Source organism: Humulus lupulus, chromosome 1, assembly GCF_963169125.1.
Source record: "Humulus lupulus chromosome 1, drHumLupu1.1, whole genome shotgun sequence".
NCBI lineage: Eukaryota > Viridiplantae > Streptophyta > Magnoliopsida > Rosales > Cannabaceae > Humulus > Humulus lupulus.
In genome coordinates this window covers 304,936,385-304,947,835 of record NC_084793.1, presented here as the reverse complement: position 1 = coordinate 304,947,835, position 11,451 = coordinate 304,936,385, and the positions used below count along the sequence as shown (strand labels likewise).

At 27.6% G+C, this 11,451-nt stretch overlaps 1 protein-coding gene across 1 annotated transcript; it reads right to left on the bottom strand.

Moving 5' to 3' along the window:
• Window positions 1–9,328: 9,328 nt before the first annotated feature.
• Window positions 9,329–10,900, bottom strand: LOC133812665 (uncharacterized). The gene has a single exon (XM_062246462.1). The coding sequence runs from the start codon at window positions 10,627–10,629 to the stop codon at window positions 9,778–9,780; it is 852 nt and encodes a 283-aa protein (XP_062102446.1). The 5' UTR covers window positions 10,630–10,900; the 3' UTR covers window positions 9,329–9,777.
• Between the last annotated feature and the right edge of the window lie 551 nt (window positions 10,901–11,451).

Below are 11,451 nucleotides of genomic sequence, written 5' to 3'. Positions count from 1 at the left end.
TTGAGATTGAAAACAAACTACACTTCTTATGTTTGCTCACATTGAAAAACATAAGTTTGGGGAAGTGTAGTTAAATGAAAAGAAAAACAAATATCTAGTGTGAATTTTTCTCAATCTTGGAAAATAAAGATAAATTTGGGGTTGTGTTGGACTATGATGTGAATATCAAGTGTGGTTTGTTTAGATTATATGCTTATGGTATATATGAGCCTAAATGACTATCTTATCCACCATTACCTAAGCCTTTCAATACAAGCTTTAAAAGACCTTCTAATTCTCGAAGACGCATTGGTTTATATTAGTGTAGAATAGTGAGTTTGCAAGCATATAGATTTATTGGACTAGATGGATTGATAGTGAGAGTTCAGCATGTGTAAATTACTTTAAATGTGTGTTATTTACTACTCATGATTGAGTAGGCAAAAATGATTAATGGGTTAAGGTGAATTGAAGAAGTAGTTGGATTGAAAATCTAGAATACTTGTCAATTAGTTTTTAAAAATTATATATGCTTGTCATCCATTACTTTTGAGGTTTGAAAATTGTGGTTATCTTGATTCATTTGTTCAGTGTTTGTTTTTTTTTTCTTTTCTTTTTTTTTTTGTGTTTAGTTTGTCTTGAGTCTTGTTTTCTTTGCTCAAGGACGAGCAAATGTTAAGTTTGTGGAAGTTTGATAAACAAGTTTTAGACTCGCTTATTCGTGTGTTTTTAGGTAGAGTTTTAGGTGTTTAAGTTTGTTTTGTTCTATTTTACGCTTGTTTCGGTGTGTTTTCAAGTGTAGAAGGAGTTGGGGGGTTTTGGTATAGAAACTAGGTGGAAATCCTGATAAAAAGACAAAAAAAATTGGAAAAACGAGCATTTCAGAGTAAAAGCTACAACCGCAGGAATGGCATCCTGCAGTCGTAGGATATGTCCAAAAATGTGCAAAACATTAGTGAAGGGTGCTTTGGTCATTTCATGCTTAGGAGAAACGCTAATCAGGTTTAAATCGCTATTTTGGAGAGGAAAAGAGGCACTTTTTGCAAACATAGGCTGGGAGAAGAGTATTGGGATCACTTTAGAGAAGTGCTTGGATCGTCATATAGTTATTTTCTTTTCTTTTTATCTTTACTCTATGTTAATTTCTAGTTTATGGATTTCTTAGTGATGAACATGAACTAGTTTCTATATTAGTGATTTTAATTGAATCACCTGAAACTCTTTTATGAATTAAAGCAAAGTTTTATTGTCTTTCTTCCTCTATTCAGATCTTGTCAATTTATGTTTATTGTTTGAAAATTGATTGGCCATCTATTTTCATAACCTATATGATTTTGAATCAAAACCTGAAAAGTAAGACTTGGATATGCTATAATTGACTTGACATAAAATTGATCATTGAACTAAAGTGTCGTGATTATTTGTGTGGTTCTTGAGTAATATAGCAATTTCTGCTCTAGGTTGAGTTTTATTTTTCGTAACTTAAATATAAAAAGATTTTATTAACTTGACATCTTAATAAGAATAAAGATTGTAATTCTTGCATTAATGAATATTAAAGTGAATAGTTAAAGAGATTGAATTCCCTAATATTATTCTTATATTGAATTAATTTCTTGAATTTGTTGTGTTTATATTTGAAATTTTGCCTTAAGTTTTACTATTAGTTATTTTGTTTATGCTTTAATTTCTACATTCTAAAAATCAAACATTTGATTAACCAAATAGAAATTATAAATTAATTATCTGGTAATTGATAAATCAATCTCTGTGGGACGATACCCAAATTTAATAATTTTATTATTACGAATTGCGATTACGTAAACTTACGTAGCATTAAAATCTCGCAACAATCATTTTCACACCAACCATTTGTTTTTTTGAATATATATATATATATATCTCTACTGTATATATATGCACGGATACCCTTAGTCATCCTTCTTTTTTGTTTTATTCTTGTTTTGTTTTTTTCTTTCAATTTTTTTTGTATATTTCAATTTTTTTTGTTTTTTTCTTATTTTATATTTTATTATTAATATTGTGCATGTTCGGTAACTATTAAAAAAACTAATTTTTATCTTTTTTAATAAAAATTTGAAAAAACAGTAAGAAAACACGTTCCGTAAAGATGAATTACCAAACAATTTATAAAAACACATTCTGTTTTTTCAGATTTTAATTAAAAAAAATAAAAAATAATTTATTTAATAGTTACCAAACATGCCCATTATTTACTTGATATATTTTTTGTTACTTTTTTTTTTGTTTTGCCAATTTTTTATTTCTTTAATCCTACAAATTATCACACGTCTATACACTATATATTACATTATTTTGAGTCATTCTTTTTTTTTGGTTTTTTTCTTAATTTATTTTTTCTGTTAAATAGTATATATATATAATATAAACTGATTATATCATGTTATTCGTAATTGTAGATGCACAATATACATTATATTGTATTAAGTATACGGGGTCATTTTTTTTTTAATTTGTTTTTTCTATTAAACAATATATATATATATAATATACACTAATTATATGATGTTCATTCGTAGTTGTATATGCACAATATACAATATAGTATCTATACATATATTTAATATGTATGATTATATTGTATTAAATCCATTACATTTATATAGTAATATAATAAAAGGCTATCATCATTTATTGAATATTAATATATACAAAGGCAACCTGGTTTAATGCATGTGAAAGTTACACATATTGATAGGCTTGTTGCTCGAGTCATACTATGCTGGTGTGTAGATCACATATACGGTCATCCTTCTTTTTTATTTTTTTCTTATTTTGTTTTTTCCTTTCAATTTGTTTTTATATTTCTTTAATCATAAAATTATCACACGTAGACACTATGTATAACATTATTTTATCTTTTACTAAATAAATAAAAATTTGGCACTTATATGTTATTATTAATATTATTTACTTGTAATATTTTTTGTTACACATCAACAATAATTACCAACGTGTGTTTACTCTTCTTTCTATATTTTTTTTCTTTCAATGAGAAGATATTCTTAGTCTAGACAATTATTTAAAGATAAAGAGAAAACAGACATATTTTTATGACTTCAAAAAATAGATATTATCACTTAATACTTTGTCAAACCAAAAAATTTCCCACTTTAATTATAAAAAATTTGTGTTAAATATGTCAATTCCTTCCATTCTTATCAACAATCTAATAACTAATTAAACGACATTAATGGTGCGTTTGGAAAGTCACTCTTGTAATTAGAATTGAATGTAATTCGGAGTAATTACTCGATTTGACGTGTTTATCTGACTATGTAATTATACAGTAACTATGTAATTTAATGTAATTTATGGTCTCAATTACACTCTTCAATTCTCATAGCCTCATTTAAATTGGGTGTAAACACATTGTATAATTACTAAATACTATCAATTTTAAATGGTATTTATTGCATAATATTATTTTTTTAGTGTAATAATTAACTATTTTCTCAAACATGACAATAGTAATTCATAAATAATTACCATTTGATATCCAAATATAAAGTGTATTTTAAGATATAGTGTAATTCATAGGATATATAATTATTACCCTAATAATTTTACAGTTGCTTCCAAACACGCCCTAAATTATCGAATACACTTTACATACTCAAAATGACAAAATAACAAGAGATGCCAAACTAATATAAACTTAATTAAGGGAATGATGATATAAAAGTACATTCATATCCCAAAAGAAAAGAAAAACATAATAAAATAAGTATAACATTACTTTGCAATTCATGTAGTCCTCAAACTCTTACAATAATGCACTCAAATATTTTCTTATAATATATATACATATATATTCCAACTAAGAAGCATAAGCACTGAATCAAAGAGCTCTTTGTGTTTTTTTTTCCTTCTCAAATATTTTAAACAAAAATGAAACCATGTGATAGATTATATATGATTGAATTCTTCTTGTTCTCTTTGTCATAGGAAATTATGTGACAAGGGTGCTATAAGAAATATCCATAAGATGTTCAAAGAAGAAAAGATATTGTTGTTGTATGGCAATTATTGAAAAAGTGAATTTGAGAAAATTTATTGGAAGAAATGTAGGGGGATACCCTACTACAAGACCAACATTCAGACTGTCATTAAGGGCCCCTACATGATATATATATACATATATATATATATACATAAAAATGTGATCAGCTATAGACCCAATAAAAAAACATTATAGAGACAAAAACCACTAATTAGTGAAGCCAAGCTATAAAGCTAGTTACTACTTCTCCTAACCAATAGAAGTAATTTTGGGGTAGGGTTAGGGTAAAATTCCAACAAGGACAAGTTCCTTTATAACATGCACAAGTCCCATCTTGGTTACAACCCCACTTACTTACCCTTTTCATCCAAACTAGTCATAATAGTAAAAACCAAAAAGAAGAAAGAAAAAAAAAATTAATCAATCAAATTGCATTGCACCATTCTTATGTTTCTTCCAATAATGTAGCTCTAGCCTATGCTATGCTATGCTAACACTAATATTGACCATTTTTAATTTATTAAACTTCAACTTACAGTCTATGCTCAAGCTGAGTGAAAAGGGCTAAAATGACAGTAAAATTCCAATTTTCAGAACCAGCAGCACTGGAAGTACTCAACTCAACTCATCCCATCCAATTGATGTGAAACTGTTTTGGATAAAAAGTTACAAAATATATGACAATACCTATATATATAGGTCTCATCAAATTATATGACTTGATAATGGTTGTCATAAAACTAGTCACATTTTCACTTTTTATTTTTAAGAATTAATAACAATTATTTTCCTCTTCACCCTCAGTGGTGGGGGCCCTATTACAGAATTATTCACTTGTAGACACGTTCTGTTCTGTTAATGGCACTATTCCCCTTCTGGGTATCGAGTTTATTTGTCGTTTTCAAGTGTAACAGACTGAAGATTGGTGTCGTTTTCAGTCCAAAAATATATATATATATTTTTTGCAATAATGCCAATTTTCCAAAGGCAATGTTGCAAAAATACATTTTTATACATGTTCCAAAATATAAACTTTCCAGAAGAAGAAGAAGAAGATAATAATGTGATCTTTGTTGTTTGCCCCTACTTTCTCAACTACAATCATAACCCAACAGAGTATTTTGTCCGGCTTGTTCTTTTGTCCATAATTATGTCTGTTTTTTTTTCTAAGTTTCAATTTCATAGTAAAGAGTTAAATGAGGGGGTTCAGTACTCATTATTAAGTTATTTTCCATTAAAGAAGAATGGGCCATAAATCAAAGCTCCATTGAAATCTGATCTAGCTTTTGTATGATTATTATATAAGGAAAGAACCATCCCTCTCCCTCTCCCTGGAATGGAATGGAATCTGATTCAGTAACAGACATAAATTATAGACCACAGAAAAAGACAGGTGATTTCTTTGCCAAAAATGGAGAAAATGTCATGCCATGATTTTTTTTTATGAAAAAAGGAATAATAACAGAGAGAATAGTGTTGCTGTCTTAACTAAGCAATCGATTCGATGCTCTCTTTTGTGGCTTTAATTTTTATTGTTTTAAACAACATATTAATTAAGACTAAAATGTATATATAGAAATGAAATATGTTATCTACATTAATTTGATTTCCTCACACTATATGAGAAAAAGTATCTAAAGTTTTAACTCAAATTTGTATTATAATAATACAAGGTTCAAGCATCGTGCATTAAGTTTTTAGGAATGTTATATACATTTTAAATAAATAAATAATATAATATATAAAAAATGACATAAATATATTTAAAGAAAAATTAAACTAAAACATTGTATGTGGTTTTAAAAAATATGATAATTTTTTAGATCACAAGCTAATGCCCTATTTAAGTTACAAACATCTATGATACTATTCAGATTAGAAAATTTCTTATTTAGTTACACAGTTATACTATTTGTACACACGATATCTATATATAATATATTTATTATGTATTATATATTATTGTAATAATAATATTTTACAACAAGTGAATTTCTATTAATATAATTACTAATTATTTATTCTAGAAATTTTTTATAAAAATTAGGATTATATTTTATAATATTTAAATTTATATAATTATTAAATATCTTGTAATATATATTATTATAATAATGATATTTTATAAAATTTGAATTTAAATTAATATAATTAATAAATATCTAATGATATTTTATAATATTTAAATTTATATTGATATAATTAATAAATATTTATTTTTAATTAAATTTAAAAGTATATCCCATTAAATATTTAAAATATTCTATTAAAACCTATAATTTTTGTTATTTACAAAAATTTTATATACATTTTATAGAAAGAGATATTTTTTTCAGGTGTTAAAGTAATAATTCAAGTGTTATTATTTTAGTTTTACAAGTGGGAAACTGGAACCAAAAGAACAAAAAAAAAAAAAAAAGCTACTCAAATATTGTTCAAACGTTCATGTCAACAACTGACTTTTTCAATGGGAACAATCAAAATGAATTCATATACCTCGTTAGATAAGTTCAAAAGGGTTTCCATTCAAAAAAAAAAGTTCAAAAGGGTTTTGGAACATAGTAAAATTAGCTTATAAAGGCAGAAGTGAGACTTTATAGTTTTATAAATAATTTTGGAACCATTAAGAACCATCTTCTATTCTATGAAAAAATCTGACCCTAAACTATATAGTGGACCAAAAAAGAAAAAAAAATCTGTGTTTGTTCACCAATCAATATAATGTCTATTAGAATTATATAGACACTTATAATTCAAACCCAAGCAGTTGAAACTTGAATGATTAGGAAATAGTTTCCAAACCTTTCCATTAATATCTTATAAGAAACAATAATTAAAAATCAAACATATATAAATATGAGAGTGACCCTTTTGCAAATTTCAATCAATCAAAGGAAGATGTTGAGATCTTTAGGAAAAATAATTGAGTGTGTTTATCTATTAATTAAAAAAACACTTTAGGAAAAACTAGCTTCATAGCTAATCGATATGAATAAAACTATTATCTTCGCCGCACCCTCCACTTGCAGTTTTTCTCCCATGCTTTATGAAAAAAAAAATTTTAAAATAAAACCGAAAGAGACATTAGAGCAAATATTAATGGAAGAAGAAAAAAATTCAAAAAAAAAGCATAGATTAAGGTGTTTACCATATGAGTAATGATATATGCACCGAAAATACACATACATAAATATACATAAATATTACACAGTGATATGTCACTACTTTTTAAAATAATGGGTTTCAGTTTTAATAAATATGACTGACTAGGTTAAATTTATTCGTCATTGCGTGTAATGTTTTGGTGCATAATTTGATCGTGTTAATAAAGACAAAAGTAAATGTTAAAAGATATGTAAAATCCTCTTCTAGAAGACCCCATTAACTACTTTTTCAACACATGTTGCCGTATATATATTGAAAAATTAATTAAAAGTACTACTAGCAATACTAACATGAATGAAAAAAAAATTAATATGAAAGTGAAAAATCCCTTTGTTATTTAGAAATAAAAAAAAATAGTAATAATTGAAAGTTTAAAGTGACTTTTTAATTCCCTGCTGAGATATATATAAATAGATTAGTTAAATTATAAAGTACATAAATTTCACAAGTGATTAATGACTTATTTGTCTATTAATGTGTTAATTAATGCTGTTGATCATCCACTTTGAGATTTATTTCAGTTATGATTTTTCTATATTTGAGTGGGACAAAGCTTAATAGAATGACTACTGACTGATCGAGAAAGCTTTGATGTGTTGATTAAACTAATGCATATATTGTTTTTGGGGTTTTTTTTAAGAACAATCACTGTTTATTGACAACTTAATGATTGGAATCTACATCCTTTTCTCAATAAAAAGTGTTATTATTACTTGAAATCTGATCAACTTATTATGGTTATATTCCATTATTTTCTTAAGAAACAAGCAATAACCCCTTTATTTGAGTTTATTTTTCTTTTCTTTTTTCTAAGATACTCCCATGGATTAGTTAAAAAAAAACATTAATCAAAATCTCCTCTGGGATTCATAAAACTTAAATAATAAATCAATGCTAGTCCACAATATAAATCAATTAATTATTTTTTTTTTTTTTGCTAATTTATTTAATTCTACTTTTTTTTTCTTGCTAAATTATAGGAGAGAATGAAAAAAGATGAGAGAGGTATTAATTAACAATATTTTAGAGATGAATGACATTCTATAAATGTAGAGAAAGATAATCACTCTAGCAAAATATATAAAAATATATATGGAGAGTACTATTTTAACACTATTATAAGGGAGGTATTAATTATTACTATTTTAGATGATAATATTCAATAAATATAGAAAATCACTCTAGCAAAATATATAAATATATATATTAACACTATGAGATTGAGAGGTATTAATTAAAAAATATTATAAAAGATGAAAATATTGGAATATAGAATCACACATAAAATAAGTCATTAACAAGAATACGGATAGCTTCCCTAATTTACTATTTTAACACAGTGAGAGAAATATTAATTAAAAATATTTTAGAGAATGAATAACATTCTACAAATATAGAGAATCATTCTATAAAAATATAATATATATATATATATACATTTACAATACTATTTTAACACTATTTCATTATATTTGAAAGTAAACTCTTGTCATACACTGGGGATCAGTGCTCTTAGTACTACATTTTTTATTATTATTATTATTACCTAAAATGTCCATTATTCCATTTATAAAAATATAAAATGAAGTGTCTTGATTAGCAATAATGGAAAGCTCTTAATTCTAATACCGTGTAAATCATTCTAAATTAATTTAATAAATGGTTAAGATTTGTCAATCTCACTTAGTCAACACTTATCGTAACAAAGCTCTTAAGTCTAATAATTAGATGTATAGGAAAGAAACATAAGACTCGCTAAATTTATAGTGTTGCTATTTGGCAAATTAATGTGTCCAACATCATATGAATTATCACTTCATAATTAATTATCGATATTTCATAATTTTTATTAAATTAAAATAAATAAGACTCAATATTGAATTATATAAATAGTAATATACGTGATGCTTCAGAGTACGAAATAGGAATCCAATTTTATTTTCTAGAATAATTTTCTACTGAAGTTGGTTGTAATTAATTTATTTGTGAATTAATGTATCTTGCTTCTAAAGTACTACAAAGTTTTTTTATTTTTTATTTTTTATTTTTTATTTTTTATGTATGGTATTAATTAATCAATTGAATTTGAAACTGGCATTTTAGGACAACTTTTTGAGTGTGTGCAATAACACATCAATGTGGTAAACCAAAAGAAGCATATTCATGCACATTCTCACTTTATTCCAACTTCGAATTTAATTCTATTCCTACTTCATCCAAATCAATAAAACCACCCAATTATTTTTTTTTTAAATTAAAAAACAAAAAAAAACATATATCTGATCTAACCGCACTAATCTCACCTAAGAACATTATATTCTGATTTCAAAATCAGAATAAGTTCCTTCGTTTTTCAATAATACAAAAAAACAGACAAAATATTTACTACTATTTCAGTCAATTTATATATTTTTTTTAAATTTACTTTCTACCCCATTCTTGGTGAGATATTTTTAACCATTTGCAGAAAATAGTAGTTGTGGTAAGAAGATCAGAATTGTTTTTTTGTTTATTCTAAAATTTCTAGCTTCAAAATTATTATTATCAGTAGTAGAAGTAGTAGTAGTAGTAGTAGAGTGCGATTAATCTTAGCCGTTGATTGTTGTGATCGTGGCGTGAGATGAACAGAGTCGCGACACCTCCGACTTCTCGTATTCCAAATCTCCATGGTGAAGCTCGCTAGCTCCGCCGTGACCATGCTCCCGGCGACGGAATTTCAACTGTTTGGCGATGAATGCCTCCACTATGCGGTTGAAATCATCGTCACTCAATTTTTCGTGAGAAGCTAAATTTTCGATCGGATGTCGTTCGCGATCAGAAACGACAATCTCCATGCACTTCTCCGATTCCGATCGTTGGAGATGATTATCGCCATGGTTGTCCTCCTCACACTCTCGCTCGAATTTCTCCGACTTCCATCGCCTGTTAAGTTTTGGAAAGTCCGAATATGGATCGAAGTGATCCGTAACAGCTTCTTTAATGGTGACCGTCGTGTTCACCTCCGATATCACCTGTTTGTCTTCGTAGACCGTCGTTCCCTCCGTCTCACTCAACGCGATGTCATTTTTGGATGGCGAGTCGTGCTTACGGTCCCTGCTGTTTTTAACGATTGTCTCGTAGAGTTCGGACTCGGTTTCGTCGACGATCTGGTTTCGGACGGAGAGTCTGCCGGAATTGACCAGTATGGTAACGACGATGATGTTACAGAGCAAGAAAACGAAGAGAGGACTAGTTAAGAAGCCTGCGACCTGACGACAGTAACCGCCGGAGATCTCAACGGCGAGAGGAAGCCGAGTGAAGATCCACATGAGGAGAAACAGAGCGACGCAGAGCTCCGCGAAACGAAACAGCTTCGCGAGACTTATGATGCGATTGTACAACTGCTTCGACGTCGAGCTCCTCTTCTCATCAGAAACGCCATTGAAATCAAACGAATCCATTACAGAATCAAGAGAGAGATTACGAATGAGTGAGTGAGAGTGTTGGAGAGCAAATAAGCAACAGGTGAGGATTGAAACAGAGAGAGTATTTAATTCATTGTGTGAGAAAGACGGAAAGCATTTATGGAGAGAGGGATTTGGAGGTGTTTGGTTGGGAAGAAAATGTAGGAAAATTCTATTAGGCGAAGAGAGAAAGTGAGTGAGAGGAGACTGGGAAAACCGATTGCTTCAACTTCAACGTCAAACTACAGACTACAGAGAGAACTGAGCTGAACCCTCTCTGCAGACAAATATTTGCCTTTATAACCTTTTTTTTTTAAATAAAAATAAAAAGAAAATAAATTACTTGACTTGACTCGATAAGAGATTAGGGGTTATGGCCGGGTCATAATCAGCGAAACTCCAAACTCCAGCTATCACCGAGTTGGGACGTGTAAAATCCACTTGGTTAGTCTTTTCACATTTTCATATTATGTTTATTGGGACCCACTGTTGAATTGAATGACACGTGTGTAAATTCTTAATCCTCCTTTAATGGGTTATTTTTATTAAACAAAAAGAGTTATTTTGGGCAAAAATATTAAATCTTTAACAAATCAATTTTTTTACGGTAATAAAATTATTTTTTTACTAATAATTATACTAAAGTATCAAATTCATTTTCTTTTTACGGTAATAATACTAAATTTTTATCAATATTTGTACGTAAATACCAATTTATTTTCTTTATATAGTAATAATACCTTAAATAAGTATAATATTAACCCAGATATGATATTATTACTCTATTAAAAAAAATTAGGACTTGAGTACAACTATTAG